The sequence below is a fragment of the Bubalus bubalis genome, chromosome 14 (genome assembly GCF_019923935.1).
Source record: "Bubalus bubalis isolate 160015118507 breed Murrah chromosome 14, NDDB_SH_1, whole genome shotgun sequence".
In the NCBI taxonomy this organism is placed as follows: Eukaryota; Metazoa; Chordata; class Mammalia; order Artiodactyla; family Bovidae; genus Bubalus; species Bubalus bubalis.
Genome location: NC_059170.1, coordinates 65,062,397 through 65,083,836, shown reverse-complemented (window position 1 = coordinate 65,083,836; position 21,440 = coordinate 65,062,397). Strand labels below are relative to the sequence as shown.

The 21,440-nt window shown below is 36.0% G+C and overlaps 1 protein-coding gene across 32 annotated transcripts in view; it reads left to right on the top strand.

Annotated features, from left to right (window-relative positions):
- The window catches only part of PARD3 (par-3 family cell polarity regulator), a 579,687-nt gene that overhangs the window by 329,936 nt on the left and 228,311 nt on the right, over nucleotides 1-21,440 (top strand). For 23 of the 32 annotated variants that reach the window (XM_044928208.2, XM_044928201.2, XM_044928194.2 and 20 more), the window contains 5 exons: nucleotides 3,142-3,267; nucleotides 4,256-4,635; nucleotides 8,464-8,603; nucleotides 11,404-11,532; nucleotides 13,810-13,848. In XM_044928208.2, coding sequence (XP_044784143.2) covers nucleotides 3,142-3,267; nucleotides 4,256-4,635; nucleotides 8,464-8,603; nucleotides 11,404-11,532; nucleotides 13,810-13,848 — 814 coding nt within the window. The remainder of the gene's footprint in view (nucleotides 1-3,141; nucleotides 3,268-4,255; nucleotides 4,636-8,463; nucleotides 8,604-11,403; nucleotides 11,533-13,809; nucleotides 13,849-21,440) is intronic. The other 9 variants (XM_044928189.2, XM_044928211.2, XM_044928219.2 and 6 more) reach the window with 1 other exon arrangement.

Here is a 21,440-nt window from a genome sequence, read left to right as displayed (position 1 = left end):
ACTTTAATAATATTGGATTCTAAAAACTCATTTAATAAACTTTGGCAATATTTCATGTAAATATGATAGCATACTTGTTTTTGATTTGTAGCGTTTTTACTGTTTGTGAGGATTACTCAAGCATTTGGTTGTATAAGAGGGCCTGTATAGAAAGACAAGCCATTCCATGAATGAAGCATGTCAGGCCTTTTTACTGTATATTATTATCCTGGAATGATTCCCATGGGGGGAAAAGTAGATTTAAGAAAAGAAAAATGATTATCCAGATGAATATAAATCCATGGACCTATTCATCTGAAGAATATTAATGCCACTTGTAGAATTAAATTACAGATTTCCAAGTTAGATGATTTAAACTGTTATAGATACTGAAAGGTTTTATTGGAGATAAATTTATAAATTTAAACAAATGACTCATACTAGCTACCTGCTAAGTAATTTCCATTAAACTTGGTCTGACTTTATCCATTTCCCTAAAAATATTCTATTTCAGAATACACAAAGTACTTCAGAATATATAAAAACATAATAATTTTTAGACACTTGAGATCACAGCAATGTTGTAACTGTATTGAGAAATTGCTCGTGATCTCAGTGATTAAAAACTAATTAGCTGGAGTGACTCTTGGTAGGGCATGCTTTTACTCAGGGGCTGAACACATGAACTTGAAAGAACTGTTGTTGGTCCTTTGAGGCAGCTTTTAGCAGCAGAAGTGATACCAAGTCGTGGTTCTGTTAGGATTGCCTGTGGGTGGCTGAGTCATCTTTTCTTTCTGCTGTGCTCTCATGTGGATGCTTGGATGGCAAAGTGGCCTCATGTCTTCTTCTGGTTCCACTGTTACCAATAACTGTGATTCGATTTGATTTCTCTTGTTATTTCGTCCCACTCAACAGAGACTTGGGTATATCTTAATGATGTGATGCCTCTGAATAGAACACTTTGATCAGTTGCCCATGCGTGTGCGCGCGCTCAGTCACTCTTTCCCATCTGACTCTGCGGCCTCACGGACTGTATCCTGCCAGTCTCCTCTGTCCATGGGATTTCCCAGACAAGAATATTGGAGTGGGTTGCCATTTCCTTCTCCAGGGGATCTTCCCAACTCAGGGATCAAACCTGTGTGTCCTGCATTGGCAGGTGGATTCTTTACCACTGAGCCACCTGGGAAGCCCATAGACACAGACAGATCATAGGGAAGCTTAGGAAGGTGCACTGTGGGTTTGATTACATTTTAGGGGTCACTTTACACTTACTGTGCACTTTGGTGACGCACAGTAAGACATCACTTCCTGCCAAGCAGGGACCCTGACAGCTCGCCTCACGCTGCTGGGTCAGTGTACTTTTTCTTGCCTTTGAGCTTAGGGGAGTTTTATATTGACTTAGTTCCAATATATGATGGCAAGTAACGAACAATGACCCACGCCATATTTTTCACTAGTCACCAAGTTTCTTAGACTCTTCCACTAGTGGATGTTAATCCCCAATTATTAACATGACCAAAAGGCAATTTAAATGTCATCTCCTCTTAATTCTTGCAGTAGGTATACTTAACCATAGTAAGACACTGTGCCTCTTCACTATATTTAATAATAAAAATTAGAATGACATCAAGTGACTCAGTAAGTATTCATCAAAGAAACAGGGTTAAACTGTAGAATAACACCCCAAAAACAAGAGGACCTTCACCTCAATGCATTTCAGCTCAGTCCTGTATTTGGTATAAATGATACCATCATGAAAAAGAGGATCTGATTCTGTGTTTTATTTCATTTATTCTATTTTGCAAAAACTTGTTAGGAGATTTGTTTGCCTCAGATAAACCTAAGCACCCATTCATTCAGTTTTCATTTGTCAAGACCTTACTACAAGCTCAGGCCCATGTTCCCCACTTTCCAGGAGCTGACAGGGCGACAATAGAGATAAGATGTGTGTCTAAGTGACAGTGACAGGGCAGTGAGATCAACAGCAACAATTACCTCACAGGTTTAAAAGCAGGATGCAATCTCCAATATTGGGGCATCTTTCTATTGGACAGTACATACTGCAGATTGTATTCTGTTGGAAAATACAGATAGGTGATTGGAAATTTGGTGTCTTCAACTTTAGTTTATGCAGGATTCTAAATGCTAGTTTCCATATGGGTATTTTTTATGTCTTTAAATATTAGGATTATGAAAGAAAATCTAAGCTGGGGACAAACTGAAAGTAAATTCATAAAAATTTTAACATGATCATGATACAGAATAGATGCTAACCGTCAAGTAAATCAGAGCATCAGGACTAGGTGAGGTTTCCTGTTACTTATGAAGCTGTAATCATATATAGTGTTTGCTATTTCTGTGGGGTATATAGAATGTCCCTCCTGTCAGTCAAGGAGTTGGTGCTCCAGACCAAGTACATTTGCAATAATCTTTTTCCCCCCTCCATCTTGGTCTCTAAAAGTTCACTCAGGCTTTTCTTTCTACTTGAAGTTTGACTTAACACTGGGAGCTGAATGGTGACTGCCAAGATTGGAACTTGTCCCTGGCTTCCTATTTTCTTCCAAAGGGAATAATGGCAACAAATTACGTACTTCTGGGAGACCTAACAAGTTTTGAAATTCAGAACATGAAGCAATATCAAATTCAGATGCCAGGAATGGAAACTCTTCTATTTTTGAAATCTTCCCAATTCTCCTTCTCAAATGTGCAATGCACCCGGGTGAGCTTCTCCTCCTTACCTTTCCTTTCATGGAAAGTTGGGGTTGCCATCAGCACTGTACCAGCTGGCTTGAAACAGGAGACTGCCAGACTGCTCACAAATCCATGCTCATTCACTCTGCCCGCTGCCTCAGCCACCGAGCCGTTAGGCCCGCTCTGTTGGGAGCATTTGTAAGCATAGAGAGAAGTGTACACTTTATTTCAGAAGCACGACTCTGACATTCCAGAAACAATTGCTCATATTTATTGAAAAGATCTCTTTCTATGCACCATTTATACCATCATGATTTTTGTGTTGGTGTTATTTTAAAATGTCTGAATAGCTATTTAATGCACCCCTTTATTAGGCAGTCTTTGTAAATATAATACCAACATTAAAGCAGTAGGGTATTGTGCACAGTGGCAATATTACATGTGTAACGATTTGCATTCTTAATATTCCAGAACCCTGGGGTTATTAGTAAAACGATTGGAGAAAGGTGGTAAAGCTGAACAAGAAAACCTTTTTCATGAGAATGATTGCATTGTCAGGATTAATGATGGCGACCTTCGAAATAGAAGATTTGAACAGTAAGTGTGGGCTGCCTCATTGCTGCTCTTTTCTGCATCAGGCATGACGGAGTGCAGGCGATGGGAGTGCCTCGGACCACGTGTCTGTGGTCTTTGCCTTCCTGCCGGAGAGGGGAATTTTCTGCCATTCTCTAGCTTTTAAAAATTTCATCAAACTCCAGGTAATCACTACCATTAGACTATAGTTTTTAACGGCACTTCTTCAGATGTTATGGGCCCAGTTTAGGCTTTACAATTTGGCAACTCCCTCACCTTCTGGAAAATTCACCAGGTTGCTAGTTTTTATTATACTTTAGCTCATACTACCAACTTTGTCACACATAACATGAGAAGCAGGCAGATTTTCCTTATCTTGATTCAAGCCCTTACTCAATTAAAAAGCTACAAATTCTCCAGTTCCTATCAAGTAAGGCAAGAATGAGCAGGAATTATGAGGACCCAGTTTAAGGCCTGACTAGGGATCCAGATGAAACGGAGGAGCTTCTTGTACTGGTCTTGGAGTTGCACTGCGACCAACTGCTCTTGGGTCACTGAAGCTGTATTGGCATTCTTGAGAGTTTTTTGCATGTAGAGACTTGGATTAATTTTTCCAATAAATAATAGATTGTCACTTTGTATAGTTTTCTAAGTGTATTTTTAAGTATGTTTCTTTAAAAACTCGATTGGTCTCCTTGCAAGGAAATACTTAATAATGATTTTTAAAAGTCCTATTGGATAATGTTATAGAGAGGTTATATTTAATTTCTCTTAATATTGAAATGATAATACCTCTTATGCTTAAAGCTACAGTATAACCGAATGATTGACAGTGCAGGACCCAGCATTTCAACTGTAGTTGTAGACAGTTTTGTCATTTTTGAGAATGAAAATTTATATTGGGGTTGTTTTTAGTTTCAACAAAGTCTGTCCATCCTTGTTGCTTAATACATATACTTAATTGAGTTTGCCAGTCTTTTTTTGCTAACTTTCCATTCTTCCTCAAACCCAGAGCACAACATATGTTTCGCCAAGCCATGCGGACATCCATCATTTGGTTCCATGTGGTTCCCGCAGCCAATAAAGAGCAGTATGAACAACTGTCCCAAAGCGAGAGGAACAATTACTACTCGAGCCGCTTCAGCCCCGACAGCCAGCATGTGGATCACAGGGGCGTGACCAGCGCGGGGCCGCAGGCTCTGCCCAGGGCGTCCCGGCTGAATCCCCCATCCGAGCACTCGGACCCTCACCCCCGACTCCTACCTCAGAGCGCGCAGCCCTCGGGAAAGCCGCCTGCCGCTCCAGCCCTGGCAGGACACCATGTGTTGAGTCCCAGCAGTGGTTACAACACCAAAAAAATTGGCAAGAAGCTTAACATCCAGCTCAAGAAAGGTACAACCGATCTTCCTGTCAAGTCAGCTTTCTGTCAACTAACCCCAAGCACCTTAAGTCTTATCTCATTATTACAACTGACATGACTTTTAAAGAAAGTATTTCAAGTTGTGTTTTTTTATGCTTTTCAGAATCCCTTTGCTGTATAAAAGTTTACATCTACAAGTTCAGAGGATAAGGCTTTAAACCTGATGTTTCTAGGAAAGAGGTAGTGGTTATGACTGCAGTACCATTGCTGAGAGCGAAGGAAATGGGATTCAGGATGTTACCATCAAGCCCAAAGCAACAGGGAGGCTTTGACTGTTTTGAGTGCCCCATTTGATGTCCAAGAGAACTAGAGGCCCTTCTTCCACTTTGGGTCTGTCTTTTGGTGATGGGAAGGGATTGATTCCTTTGAAACTATGGGCGATTCCTGGTGGAATGCTGGAGACCTTTGGCCCCTTGTCTCCTGCTCTTCTAGAATATCCTGTTGCTTCCCTTTCTTAATATGCCAAGGAGAATTGGAGTGGCCCTGGCTAATACTTCACCCATGCCTTACATCAGTGTGTTTTGTAAGGATCTCCACCTGCAGATAAGAAAACCCTGCATGCTGGGTGATGTGTGTCTGCTCTGGCCTTCTCCATGACTCAGAGCAAGCAAACTGCTAGGCTCTTTTCTGACTCCCTGTCACTGTCCCCTCCAGACACTGCTGTTAATCATCCCTTCTAGCTGAGCATTTTTATGTGTTTTTAAATCATGTCCCTCAAAATGGTGTCATTTTAAAGAATGTTTCTCCTTTTATGAGGTCAACCATCTCCCACGGTTAGTTGGAAAGAAACCCAAGAGAGGTTGAGTGATTGCTGCAAGTCACGTGGCCATTGGTGGCAGATTCTTACTAGAAACTTTTCCCTATCCTGACACTGAGACCATTCTTCTTTTCATCTGGTGTAGGGTTTCCAATGCTGTAAACTCTGAGATTCCTATTTCCTTCCTAAATCATACTCTTTCATTGGACTTTATGTGAACCACAAAAGCCTTCTTTCTGGTGACTGGCTTTTTTAACCTCCAAATACTTGGTTGACCTGATCAGGAATTGACAGTCTCACTCCAGTTTTGAAGCCCCTTGCAAATACAGAATCATATCAGCTTAAACCCGTCTCCTCCTGTTAATACAGGAATATCAGGTAAATGACAGGACTTGGTTTTTAAGCAAAAGCATATCAAGGAGCACAAATAGAGTTGTATACAACATAAAATTCTGCTTGGGGTCTCTCAACAGAGGAAGAATATTTTCCATTGTCACCGAGATGTTAGTTCATAAGTACCTCTGCCTTTTTACTCTGATATAGGCATATTCATCGTTTAATTATGGTTTCCCATACAATTGTTATATTACCACCTTATGATCTAGTATGAACTTTTTAAATGAAGTGAAATTTTATTTGCCATTAAAAGAATCACTCTTTTGAATACAGAAATGAATAGTTTATTTTGATAGTATTTAAAAATAAATGATTACATGTATTACAGAAGCTAATTACATATGTTACAGAAGCTAATTTAGAAAGATTATGCTAGCTCAACATGAAATAGAAATAATGGTTTTCTTTTAAACATTTTTCTGACCTTGAGTTATATAATTGATATGGAGCCTCATAGAATCTGGCTTGATTTTCATTTATTAAATATGAGATTATATGGCAAAAGGCAGAAACTGCCTGTGCATTCTGCCAGTACTTACAAATATTTTATAAAAAAAACAAACAAACTGTGTTCACTCTAAACAACAGTGACAAAGAATGCTCATTGTCTTTGATTAAGTACTAAATATAGATGCTTTAATGATTGAAGTTGGACAAGCTTTCATTCTAGTTAACAGATACTATTTTTTCTAATTATTATTGTTGCATTTAACATTTTTAAGGAAGTACATCAAAAACATAGTGTTTGTCAGTATTAAACTTTAAATTCAGTTCAAAGTTAACTGATACAATTTGAATGACAGAAGCTCTTTGTAAACTGAGGTCAATCCTAAGGAAAGGCTTCATTATAATGATTCTTTGGCATAATTTTGGAACTATGTCATATAACATGTCAAAAGAGAATAGCTCCTATGTACTTCCTTCCATAATTATGATTTCTTAATATTTATTGTCATTTTGGCATTCTCAAGTACCCTGCTCTTTTGTAGAAATTAGCTTTTTAATAAAGTCAGAGGAGAAGGTCAGTGATCTATTTCAGTCAGTGCAAAATGTTTTGTTGGCTTTGCTAAATGAAAATTGATATCTATTTATCTTTCTTTGAAAGGTCATTGTCTGAACTTTTGGCTTACAGATTTAGGGGTTATTGCTGATATTTTAATAGTATTGAGGTTCATATAACAATCAGTCTTTGTAGTTCATAGAAATTAATATTACAGAAGGAGAATCATTTAGATTTTTTTTAATAAATGTTATTGCAAGTCATTAGAGTTTCATGAAAGCACAGAGACATATGGAAAAGTCCCAGCAGAATAATTAGGAAAATTTCATATAGACAAGATGCCATTCAACTCGTCACAAAAGACTTAAGAAATTAACAGCCCAGGCACATTAAAGTGATTTCAGACTTGAAGTAAATGAATGTTTTGTTTGAATTTGAGAATATTTGCAGTAGGTTTTGTTATAAGTACCATGTTTTTTTTCATTTCTACTTTGTTTCTTCTTTAACCCACATTTTTATTCATATTTATTTTCCCATGGATGTTTGTTTACCTAGAGATTCAAACCCTTACTTACCATTTTTTACTGAGTGCTACATCCAATTAATGAATTCTTCTATAAAGATTTTTCATCCCTTTACACATCTCTTTATTCTTCCTTTATGAACAAGTATTTGTCCTCATGTAATTTAACTGGAATTGAACCCAATACCTTAAAAAGTAACTGTTTAAGAAACTCTGGTAGAAATTAATCATCATTGGAAGAGATAAAAATTCTGTGAATCATTAGAAATTTGTCATTATCTCCATACTTTATCCTGAGTTATTCTGACTCGCTGCATTGTTGGTTTCATTGATAATTGAACTTTTTGCATTGAACTTTTCACTGTATTGAACTTAGAAGGGTGCCTGTTGAGAAAGCTGCCAAAGAGCCTGGAATTGAAATTATACAAACCAGCACAGTGATGGGTAATTGTGTCATTGGTTTCAGTACCTTTAAGAATTAGATGATGATCCTCAGACTTGGTAGCTATGGTCTCAGATGGGCAATTTGCTTTTGTTGTTTTAAGGAAATATACATGGTAAGATTTAGGTGAATTAGCAAAGAATGAGGCAAAGATAATATGGTTTATCCTGTCAGTTGGGGAGGTCCTGTTATCCATATCTAGAAACATTTCACTGTTTCTTTTCCATCATCCTGGACTTGTTCTCTTCCTTTTCTTTACTGCCTACCCTTCAAATCTGAATACCATTATTGCACAATAACACTTGATATTGGAGATACTATGAATTTTAAAGGAAGGGTTTGTTTTGTGTGTGTGTGTATGTGTGTAGAGAAATTGTTTATTTTCATAATCAAAGATTTAAAAACATTCAGCAGGCATATTTGTATATTATTTTCACCTGAGTATGTTCCCATTACTTCTTAGACTAATGAATCTTCACATATGTACCATTTAAACCTGCTACAATTTAGTCTATTTTGAAAATCTATTAAAAATTTTAGAGTATTAAAAGAAATGGATACCTGTGTGAAAATGGATACCTGTGTCAAGATGAAGTAGAGAATAATAGCAAATCCTTTATGTATATTTACCTGTGAAATCTCACTTTTTTTTTTTTTTTTTTTTTGCCTGTTATACATTCAGGTACAGAAGGTTTGGGATTCAGCATCACTTCCAGGGATGTAACAATAGGTGGCTCAGCACCAATTTATGTGAAAAACATCCTCCCAAGGGGTGCTGCCATCCAAGATGGCCGGCTGAAGGCTGGTGATAGGCTCATAGAGGTGAGTGGCTTCCCGCATCCCAAGTTCCATAATTCTTGAAAAGCTCTCTTTTTAAGGGTCAAGGTTTTCCTAACATTTTCATAAAATTTGAAATTAAATTATATATTTTAGAAGTAGTATGCATCCTAAAACAATGTATTTCCGCTTCAGTTTTACATTTCTCCTTGTTATTTGATGAGAAATGTCTTTCATTTAGTTCACTCATAAATTTTTAGTTACTTGGACATTTGGTTTATGAGATAACATAACATTTGTCATTATGTAAGTACAGTGTCTGTTAGGTTATATTTCTGGATGGCTTTAAATTTATGTCTGGCAGTATAGAAATGTTATCTCCTCTGGAATCAGAGCAGAGACAAATGAAGTAAATGAAAACAGTGTGTCTTGATGAGAAGAACAAGGAAATTTGGAAATGTCAGCGTGGAGAATGAATTGAGACATAAAAATCAAATGTCAGGGGGAAAAAAAGATAGTTTTTCAAAGTTTCCTTTCTGTACCTCATGGGTTTCGGTTCATTGGTCTTCGAGGCTCTCTTTGACATACGTAGGATGGCTAATTTCTGTTTGCCTGAGTTTTGTGCATGTAGAAATTAAGGTGAAGATGATTGAGAAAGAAGGTGCCTTATTAGTGGTTTTTCTTAGTGTTTTCCTTAGAAAACAGTCTTTTAGTGGTAAGTGCTGTGTTTTGTAATTATTAACTAGCATTCAAAAACTAATGTTAAATATATGGAAGGGGTAAACAGCAAGGTCCTTCTGTACAACACAGAGAACTATATTCAATATCTTATGATAAACTATAATGGAAAAGAGTATTTATTTTATTATTTAAAAAAATTTTCATTGGAGTATAGTTGCTTTACAGTGTTATGTTAATATCTACTGTATATCAAAGTGAATCAACTGTACATATCCATATATGCCGTCTTTGGAAAAGAGTATTTTCTCTTTTTGGCTGTGCTGTGCACATGTAGGATCTTAGTTCCCCAACCAGGGATTGAACCTGTGCCTTCTGCATGGGGAGCATGGAGTTGGAAAAGGTTATTTTAAAAAATAATGTATATGTATGTGTATAACTAACTCACTTTGCTGTACATCAGAAATTAATACAACATTATAAATCAACTATACTTTAAAAAATATACTAATGTTAAGGTAAATGTTTATGATGTTATCCTTTTTTCTTAACTTGTAGTCTCATATGTAGCTTGAATCTCTCCAGCTCTAGCTGTCCTCTTAAAGATTTTTTGAAAAGTAATGAAACCAAGGAATAGCTTCTAGATTTTTTCCCGCATATACACTTCAGGCCTAGATTCCTTCAATCTTCCTCTTTCCTCTTTGTCTATTAGCATGACACCATGTTTTAAAGGGATACAGATAGAAGCCCAATGAAAAGAAAGGTTTGAGTACAAATTGTGTTTCTGATATTGTTTGCTGAAAGAGCCTCTTGTCCTCAGGCTATGAGTGAGGGTGGGTATTAGTCCTCATTTGTAACTGTAGCTTGTTTCATTTAGAAAGTGTCTCATCTGGGACATGAGCCTAGTTATTTTTTGCCCCTAAATAAAAAAACAGTCTATCTCCCTGTCCTTCTCCCTGCCTCTCCTTGCACACCCCCGGCCCCTGCCGCCTTCTTCCTCGCAGAAAGTAATCACTTTATTTTTGTGTCTCCCTTTCATCATGTAATCGCTTTACTTGGTGACACATTACAGAGGCTTTTGCTCTACCTTTTATGGAATGGAAGGGCCTGCGACCTGTACCTCTTCAGAATTAGGCTTTCTTTTCTCTAGCTGTCAAGGCATATTTTAACCTAACTTTATAGTATCCATAGTTATATCTACAGAATACCAACAGTTCCACGGGCAAAAAAGTTTTCTGAGTAGGATATTTTCAAGCCTGTACATTTAAAACAAGTATCATGTGATTAATTTTTAAAAATAATCTAGAAAATTTTTGCTTTCTTTAAACCTGTTACTACTGAAAGGTTCCAAAACATATTTTAACTACAAGAAAGTTTTGATGTTGCTATTTAAGTGATACACTTAATTGCCTTAACTCAATGTTATTTCTGTCTAAAGAGAGTAGTACTGGATACTTTTTAAAAGAAATTTCCATTCTCATTTCTGTTAGCTATGTCCTGTTGCTGATAATGTTATTATACTTTCTACAACAATGATGAGATTCCCCAGGATGTGGTTGTTTAAAATCTCTCTCTTTTTTTTTTTTTTTTTTTTCTGGTAGAATTCTCTTAAAACATTGAAAAATCTTGAGATGAAATACTTCTTGCCCTCTTTTTATTTTATAGAGATTCTTCTGTGTTTGCTATTTAGTGATAAAAATTTATTGTCATAATTTTCAATAACATTTTAATGAAAGCTAAGATGCTTTTACCAAAATATTTTTAGTGTGTTTTACTACCCCTGTAAGGGTGGCACTTTTTAATTTTGATATAAGAAAATCTGTGATGAATAAAGGCATCATGGAATCTCAGTTCAAAAATAGGAAGTTTTGTGCCAGTGTGGCATTGTAGATATATTTGTATCTCTGGTTACTTGTTAATGTGCTAGTGGCTATGCTTTTGATTTATTGATGAGATCTGAAAGATTGACTGTTTCCTGCCTTGCTTCAAGATAATTGGTATGCCTTTCATTATTAGCCCCAGCAGCCTGGTGGTTACCAGATCAGGGCAGAATATACCATGCAATGAGTCTTGTTCCATGGCAGACATGGTCCGTTCTAGAATGTGTCTTGTCTCCTGTTAATCTGTTTGCATGATATCATCGCTGAAAACTTTTTGTTCGTTTTAGGTTAATGGAGTCGATCTAGCAGGCAAATCCCAGGAGGAAGTTGTTTCCTTGTTGAGAAGCACCAAGATGGAAGGGACTGTGAGCCTTCTGGTCTTTCGCCAAGAAGATGCCTTCCACCCAAGGGAACTGGTGTGTAACTTCAGAGCAGATGAATGGTTTCCGACACACATGAGTCAGGAATCTGGGCTAGCTACCTGCTAGCCAATGTTTATTAAAACATTTTCCAAGCCATTTCTACATTTTATATATCTTTCAGCCTTAACATAATATAAGCATTCTTTACTCACATTTCCTCCGTTTTGGAAATAAATATCCACAATGTTGCATGCAGGAATATTTGAAAATCAAATTGCAGGAATATTTTCTAGGACAGCAAATGTTTATTACTGAACACTTTTAGATGAACTGATTGAATACAGAGATGTCGATTATTCCATAACTGTCACTTCAAAGGCTGTTGTTGAAAGCTTGCCATATTCTCCACTACATATGACAAATTTTCATATTTCAAGTTCTCATGGTACGTGTAGCTAAGCCAAATAAACATGCTTGCTTACTGTTGTATGAAAAAGAGGGCCTTAATTAAATAGTCTTACTGAAAGTAAAAAGACCTGAGATGCAAGAAGCCCTGGGGGCATTAATTCCTAATATAGACATTATTTGGAATGACATAAAAGAAAAGGGGTTTGTTTGCAAACTATTTATTTCACTTTTTATACATATGTCAATGTATCTAAATATTAGATACTGGTATTTGTGCAGTATTGGTGTGAGTGAAATATGTATATTAAATTGACATGGTTCTTGGTAATATAAGTAATCACCTTAATTTTTTTGTTTGGATGTAATAGGAAAATCAATTTACTTCAAAAACAAGTGGTATTTGATATATTTCAAAAGATATTCTAGTTGGGTCATTTTAGGGCATTTAACCTGTCTTTCAGATAGCTTTTAGCTTTAAACAATAATTAATCCATATATACTAGAGTGGGTAGGTTTTAGGGATGCAGTTTCAAAATTCTTCTGATTACCCTAATTCTCTTAGGCTAATCCTTCAAATATAGATGTGTCATGGTTAGTAAAAATTGCCCTTTATTATAAAACAAATACCTTTTAGTCATGGAAATATCTCATCCCTTGGTGACACACAATTTCAGACTGTGATAGGGCTGAAACCTGAACACTTGTGTTTTAAATCGATTTTAAGAAATGACAAAAACTTCTTTATTTCTGTTTAAAAATGTTTAATGCATTATTTCTCAATTTAAATTCAGTTTTCCATTTCCCCCCACTGTTATCCAATTTTGTGCTTAAAATGCCACCTGATCCTAAATCTGGAGTTGTCTCTATTAAATTGTAAATGAGCACTTAAAAAAAAAAAAAAGACTGAACTTTCTATGCAATGAAGCTTTAGCCCTTCCTCAGTGTGTCTGAGCCTGGGTGATAGTTGGCATTATTAGGTTGCCAAAGCTTAACTGCTGCTCCTACAGCCTTTTCTGAGTTCCTGCCAGCATAGACCAGCTTAAGGTTAATCAGGTTCTCCTGGCCCAAGTTTGATCTTCCAGGCTTCTGTTTTCCCCTTCTGCTGCCTTCTTTTTTTTTTTTTTTCCTTGGTTATTTAATTTATTGCTTGTGAGCTTTTCATTAAGGAGTGAGCCAGTAGGCCGTCAGTCTATTATTCACATTGCAGCTGCTATACAAGATTTAAAAAAAGAAAATTCTGAAAACTTAAAGGTGGGGGGTGGTGTTTAAAATGATCTTTCAATCCAGTTAACAGAACGTTTTTCCTTTCTTTGGAGTGTTTGTATTTAAATTCTATGTCTAAAGCAAAATTTATCAATAGGTACCTTTTTAGTAAGTCAACCATATAACTATATTAATTAAAGCAACTCTATAGTACATGAAAACCATATCACATTTATAACCTGTGTAATATTATAAAGTATAATGCTTGCAGTTCAGACTGTGGTTCAGACTGTTATTATCTGGCCTAGCTATCAAATTACAATATACTTTATAATTTAGACTTAGTTAGGAAAATTAGAAAACAAAATTAGAAACAGTGCCAGGAATAGAGAAGCAGTTTTGTGGGATTTGTTTTCCTCCCAGTAATAAATTCATGATGTACTCCAAATGAGCAACTAAAAATTTACATCTAGAGAAAAATTTTAAAAGAACCACCCCCAACAGCACACACACACACACACACACACACACACAAGATAACATAACCACATCAATGAAACTTTGCAAGACAGAGTAATATATCAACCATAATTTGATCACCTATACATTTTGTTGATTTTAAGAAAAAACAATTTTTCCTTGAAAGTAAAGCTTTGTCTCCCTGTGTGTTGAAGATGGCTTTGGTCAGTCTGTATTTATGTTTTTCTTCAATTCTTCTAGAATGCAGAGCCAAGCCAGATGCAGTGTCCAAAAGAAACGGTAAGAGCTTTGTCTTTTGCAGGATGCAGAGATGTTGGAAAGATAAATCGAACTAACTTCTTACTAATTATGAAGTTACTTGTCCTCTCTTTTCCTGGCTCATAATAGATCCTACATAGATTCATTAAATCTTAAACTGGTCTTGCTTTAAGTGACTTATTGCTACTACCCCAAATGAAGAATATTTCATGATTATTTTTGATCAGACAGGGCTAAAAAACAGACGTTAAAGACTCTCCTATTTACCTGCGTAATAAGAGGGACTAAAATTGGTGAGCTTTGTAATTTCATATACACACACCCACACAAACTCACACACATATAAGACACACACATACACACACATATATATGACACATTACATACATATATATATGTAAAGTATTTTATGAGTTGTGAAGTGCTGTATTACAACTGGCTACAAAAATGAAAAAAAGAAAAAGAAAACTCAATTAAAAAAAAATAGGGAGGACTATAAGGCATAAAAATGTGTCATAAATAGGAAAACTAAAATATGTCAGCAGTTAGACTAAACATATTGTCATAATAACATATTTAATAATTTTTTAATTTATTATCAGTTATTATGACATTTTTTATGGGACTAAAAATTCTCCTAACAGAAGTAAGTTTTCACAGCTTTGATTAAAATGCAAAAATAGGTGTGTAGAAGACAAATCTTAATATAGGCTGAAAATAAAAGAATAAGCAGACAGTACTAACATAATGAAAGAGAAAGAATTGCCATATTAGTTTCTAAGCTTATGTTTTTGTGTATGTGGATGCACTACATGGGGAAAAAAAGAGAGAGTATTTTATATTGACACATGATATCATCCAGTAGAAAATCTAACAGACAGGATATTTTATACATTAAACATCACAGCACAAAAACATGTCATTCTCAAACCCTTGTGAAGAAAATGAAAATTTGCAAAACCATATCTACAGTGGGTGATGCTAGTACATATTTTTCCAAATTTGGCTCGTTAGACAAATAATATGTCTAACATGAATATTATGAATCTGAATGACATAATTAACACTATTAAAATATAGTATAACATGATTTAATTTTCATTGACACATTCATAGCTAGACAGCTTTGAACCTAATAAACAAGCAAAATATCATTTGAAATATTCCATTGTTACAAAAAATGGATGAATAATCAGACCTCAGAGAAAAGTCAGGAAACAACCTGGAGAATATTACATGTTTATAAGTATAGGTTGTAGGAAATTCACAGCCTCCATTTTTTATCCATTAAATCAATAGGTCTGTGATAGTTAATCAAAATCACAATGGTGTGTGTGTGTGTGTGTGGTTATGGGTGGGGTAGGTTGAGGCAAAATCAGACAGATTAATTCTAAAGAATCAAGTGGGCCTTAAGAATGTCTTTTTTATTTCCTATTTTAACAAACAACAATGCTAGCAAAATGTATTATAAAGCTAAGCGTTGAAATAGCATGATGTTGTTGTAGGAACAGACAAGTAGATAATTTAAACACATTGATGATGGAAGCGGTCCCAGTGTTTACATGTGTGTGCATGTTTGTTAAAGGAGGCATTTCAAAATAGTGGTAAAGAGTGGTTTATTTAGTATTTAGAACAATTGGCCATTGATTTTAAAAATTTAGATTCGTTTTTATTCATCATAAAAAATAAATCTCAATTGATTATGAAATTAAATCTAAAAACATACCAAAAAGTATTGAGGAAATATGTGAAAGATTTCTCTGTTAAATTTGGCTAGTGAATGGTTGTCCTGGCATGACAAAGTCAAAATGTCCTAAGAGAGCAGATTGATGGGTTTGTTTATATGTAGTAAAAAACTTGTATACCAATAACCACACCATGAAGGAGTTGCAAGGTAAATACTAAAAGCAGGAAGTATTTTGCAGTGTGTTCCTTGGTTGAAGAACCATTGTTTGGTGTTTGGAACCTTAATATCATAGAACTTTTTGGAAAAGTGAATGGCGTCACAAGTAAACTATATCTGTTAATGCCTAAGATGATCTGAGATGGAGAATGATGCCATAAGATAAGTGTGTTCTTTTGAAACATGTAATCCGTCCTGGTGAGGAAATTGAGGATTAGCTCTGAAGTTTTAGATCACCACTGGGAAGAAGCAGCTTTGGCTTTAAAGGTGGTATTCCATTGAGAATGTCCAGGTGCCTTCTATTCTGTGCTTCACCCCAAACCTTTTGTGGTCATGATAGCATGCCAGCTGCTGCTGCTGCTGCTGTGTTGCTTCAGTCGTGTCTGACTCTTTGCGACCCCATAGAAGGCAGCCCACCAGGCTCCCCTGTCCCTGGGATTCTCCAGGCAAGAACACTGGAGTGAGTTGCCATTTCCTTCTCCAGTGCATAAAAGTGAAAAGTGAAAGTGAAGTCACTCAGTCATGTCTGACTCTCAGCGACCTCATGGACTGCAGCCTACCAGGCTCCTCCATCCATTGGACTCTCCAGGCAAGAGTTCTGGAGTGGGGTGCCATTGCCTTCTCCGATAGCATGCCAGAGCAAATGCCAATTCAGGCACCTGAACAAAAGAGATGGTATGTGCGTATGTGAATCTGACTTGAGATAGCAAATGGAAATTGTTTCTGATAAGGGTTTTCCAACCTAGGTAAAAAAGGTAAAGTTTTTTGTTTTTTTTTTGTTTTGTCTAAATGTTTTCTTTTCAGTTTATTGTTCTTTGGTCGTCTCACACCTGGGTCTCTCTTTCTACTTTTGATAGGCAAAATCATTTTGGGCTGTTAGAGGTTTTATTTTAAAATTACAGTTTAAAAATTGGCTTTCAGGGTCTCTCTCTGCCTTTTGGTGGCAAGTCTTAAATTCATTCTCGTAGTGAAGTTCTCTGACATTATATTCATTAAACTTTCAGATTGTAAGCACCTTGAGAATGGAATGCCCTAAAGCCCAATTAGTTGATCATAATGACTCCCAGAACTGATTAACTCTTAGAAATTGTAAAAAAGGTCATTTAGGTAGATGAGCCAAGCTGTATCAATGGCTGATAGACCTTTTAAATATCTGAGACTTGGGTTTCTTGTACATCTTCTAAATTTTGTTTTAATTAGCCAGAGTGGGTAGCTAGAAACCCTACTGAGTTTTAGGTTATCCATTCAAAATTGGACAAAAAGCTGAATTATTTAGCATAGGCTCAAGGTCACTTATTGCATGACTTGAACAAACTCCTTGCCTTTGGAAAGTTTATTCACTTGATAGTTTATTTTTGTGCTCGTCCAGGTTGGACAAGATAATACATGTATGTATTAGCCAGGGTTCTCCAGAGAAACAGGACCAATGGAATGTATAGATAGTTATAGAGAGACTCGTTATAAGATATTGGTTTGTGTGATTATGAAGGCTGGGAAGTCTAAGTCTGCAGTGTGGGCCAGCAGACAGAGACCTAGGAGAGTCCACAGCGCAGATGAAGTTCAAAGACAGTCTGCTTGAGAATCCCCCTTGCTCAGACAGGCCTGTCTTACTGTTCTTCTTTAACTGATTGGATGATATGGAGGGTAATCTGTTTTATTCAGATTCACAAATTTAAATGTTAATCTTATCCCAAAACACCTTCCAAGTGGACACGAAATTAAGCATCACAATAATGTAGTGAATTTACCTACAGGCTATCAGGCCTTAACTTACCAAAGTGCCAGTTTCTTCCTTGGGCTTCAAAGGACAGTGCAAAACTGCTTAGGAAGGCCCCCAATAACTCTTCCTAAGATCCATGTAAGAATATCACTGTATGTAAAACAAATTCAGAGCTACTGGATATAAGTAGGGCTTTAGAAAATAATAGTTTTTAGAGATGATGCTAGAGCATATGGCTAAGATATGAAACATGCTTAAAGGTCAAAAATTTAACATGCATGGAATCTCCACCTGGGATCCCTTGCAGAGCCAGGGGGATCTCCCTGTAGAAGCTGCAAGGGTACACTGAGGAAATTTGGGGATAAGCTAACCGATAGGTTGTAATCTTGATCTGGAAAATTAATGAGCTCATCAGTAAGTCTGGCCATAGGCTTATTAATGTAATGGTTGTGGTAGATCAGGTAGAGCCTACCATGTTGACCCCACTGTAAAGTAAGAAAACAATCCCATTTATAATAGGATCAAAAAAAACACAAAAAACACTTAGGAATAAGTTTAACCAAGGAGATGAAAGACCTGCACACTGACAGAGGTAAGAATGGTGGACTGGAGTATCAGGAGCGTGAGGGAGATGCTGGTCAAGGAGTATAAACTTCTACTAGGTATAGGGTGAGTAAATTCTGGAGGTCTAATGTAGAGCATGATGATTATAGCTAATAATACTGTATTGTATACTCAAAAATTGCTAAGACAGTAGATCTTAAATGTTCTCACCACAAAAAAATGTAGTTTTGTGAGGTGATGGAGGTGTGTTAGCTAAACGATGGTATTGATGGTTTTGCAATATATAAATGTACCAAATGAACACTTTGTACGTCCTAGACTCACACAGTGTTATATGTCAAATATATCTCAAAAAGCTGGGGAAAAAACAGCCAAAGTCAGACAAAGCACATAGCGAGCCTAATGGGGGGTTGAATTATGGGTTGGTACTTCTTCATTCAAAGCCTTGTATAAATTCTTTGGGATAAACTGTTCATCAAACATTTCTGATCATCAAACATTTCTGATCCTCAAACATGGGCTCTCCTGGCTAACACTGATGGAAGAATACAAAATTCTCTAATTTGAGTTTTGTTGAAGATTTCTACTATCACACATTAATCACATGTTAACCTAATCATATGTTAACCTAATCATATGTTAAAGTAATCACAATAGTTTGGCTTTGACCATCAAATGTTGCTATTATCACAAAGAATTTTATAAAATATGTGCTATTTCTAGTGCTTTAAGTACTCAAGCTTAAAGTTATGATTCAGTGAGATACTTTTCAATTCAAATGATTCAAACTTACTTTAAAACAATCTTATTCCAAGATTGGGATAGAATAATATTTTCATGATCTTACAAAAATAGTAATGATTTTGTATAATGAATCTGTATCCATGTTTAGGGGATTCATTTGAAATTCCCTACTTTTACTAAAGTAAGTTAAAGTTTTCCTAATGTTTGGTGTATTTTCCCTTGGGAAATTTATCTTAGTTATTTTTTATTGTCTTCCTTTAATGGTAGAGTGATAAAAATTATCTTTAAAATTTATTCTTTTTTTTTTTTTTTGCTATTGAGCTCATGTCATTTTAAAGATTATATTGGTAGTAATGTTTGTTTTAAAAATAAGGACTGTTTTAGATATAGCAATACTATTCTGGATTAATTGCTATGTGTAATTTTTATCCTAAAACATCATTCTTTCAGAAAAGTTTCAAGAATAGCCTGAGGAGCTCCAGTATATTTGTCTTTTTGTTAATATTTAACTACATTTGATATGTAATTTTCTTCCATTCTTCCCTCTCCCTCCCTCTAATATCTTCATCTTTCCTTTCCACTGTATAATTTTTTTCAGAATTGAGATAAATTGTAGACATAATTCCCCTTCATCTGTAAACCTTTCAGTGTGTGTATCCTAAAGAATGACATTTTGCATGTAACCAGGTTATAGTCATCAAAGCCATGAAGTCAACATCGACTTACCTGCTGTCTCAGTTAGTGGCCTTCTTGGTGTGCAGACATGAACAAACGAATGAATACATATGCATCGCATTCTGGTCCAGTTTCCACTGTACAATCACGCCTGGCGTCTCGTTGTCATGTCTCTTTAGTCCTTCTTAATCCAGAGCGTTTCTTCAGTTAATCTTTGGTTTTCATTTTTGAAGAGCAAATTACTTTGAGAATGTCCCTCAATTTGGGTTTGTGGGGTTTCTTTGAGAAATGATTTTTCTGGCTTCACATTACAGATTAACAACGGTACAAAACCTTTTTTTTTCCCCCTCCTCAGTATTTGTAGCATCAAGCAAAACATTAAAAAAATTTTAAATATTATTTATTTTAGATCTACTGTTTGAATCAGAAAAGAGCACATAAAACCAGATGTGACATTTTAACTTTGCTAATAAGAGTAATTAACCTTAAAATATCAGCACAAATATCATGCATAAACATTCATCTTGCATATGGGATAAAATAAAATCTATAGCTTAAACTGTAGGGTTATTCCTTTATGCCTAAAATATAAACACAGTACCATCTCTTGGACTTCCCTGGTGGCTCAGACAGTAAAGCGTCTGTCTACAATGCGGGAGACCTGGGTTTGGTCCCTGGGTTGGGAAGATCCCCTGGAGAAGGAAATGGCGATCCACTCCAGTACTCTTGCCTGGAAAATCCTATGGACAGAGGAGCCTGGTAGGCTACAGTCCATGGGGTCGCAAAGAGTCGGACACGACTGAGCGACTTCACTTTCCTTTCCTACCATCTCTTACCTTAAAAAATCCTGCTCTTGATTAAAACTGTAAATGGTTATTATTATTTGTCTGCTATACTTGCATATTATTTAAACTCTAGATGTTGAGTTAGTGTATTCTGTCTTTAACTTGTATGAAAACTCAAGTTAGGCATGAGAATATGATGCCGTACTTATTTTGTAAGATCCATCATAAAATTTTCAGCCCTGTCTTCCCCATCCTAGCGCTAATCCCTGCCCAATGATCATGTTTTGGCCACATAATATAATCAACTTCTACTTCCTTGCTACCAAGTTTGCAGATTAACTGCAGGCTCAGAGTGGCCTGAGGGCCACCTGTGTCCCCTCGGCTATTGGGACTGTTGTTTGGGGCAGAAAGGAAAACTAGGCTTTAGTGCAGGTCACTTGTGGCTATTTTTCTGTCTCGCTGCACATACGTGTGCATCTTTTCTGCCATCCTGAGGATTATTGGGAAAATAAATAGCCTTCATACTGCCTATGCATTAAGTTTTCTGTTTCTAATATGCTTAGCAAAAATGCTCTTTTTTTTCCTGGGCATTAGAAGGCAAAAATGCCTATGGAGTAATGCCTAAGGGAAAACATGCCAGATTGTATTGACAGAAAAAAATCACATGTGCATATGAGGGACATGATGTGTATTTGAGTGACATTCATGTCCAAATGGCTTAAGGGGCAAATTAAAGGGAAATAAAGTATTTATTGTGTTTCTTTATGAAAAATCTTGACTCAAGAAACAGTTGATACAGTACAGAATCTGGATGGAGTAACAGTTGAAGATGATAGAAAATTAGCTTCTCCTTGTATCAGAATGAAGAGATCCCCATACTAGTAAAATTTTTGGAAAAATTCTCTATAAAGTAGACTTTGAAATAGTTTTTGAAGAGCAAAATTTTTAAAAACATTTTGCTGCTGGAGAATTAAGCTGTAAAAACTGGTGTTAATTTCAGTCATGTCAAGAGCAAAATGGATTAATAATACAATATCAAATGAAAAGTACAATCTCTCACTTAAATGTTTTAATGACAATAATGACTTAAGACTCGATAAGAAAGCTGAGAAAGAGTATTGCTCCCATCCTGCAGTTTTCATAAGAAATGAAACTTTTCCATGGAGAATACAGCCTCCTTTAAAACAGGTTCGGAGCAGGGCAACATGTCAGGAAATGATTT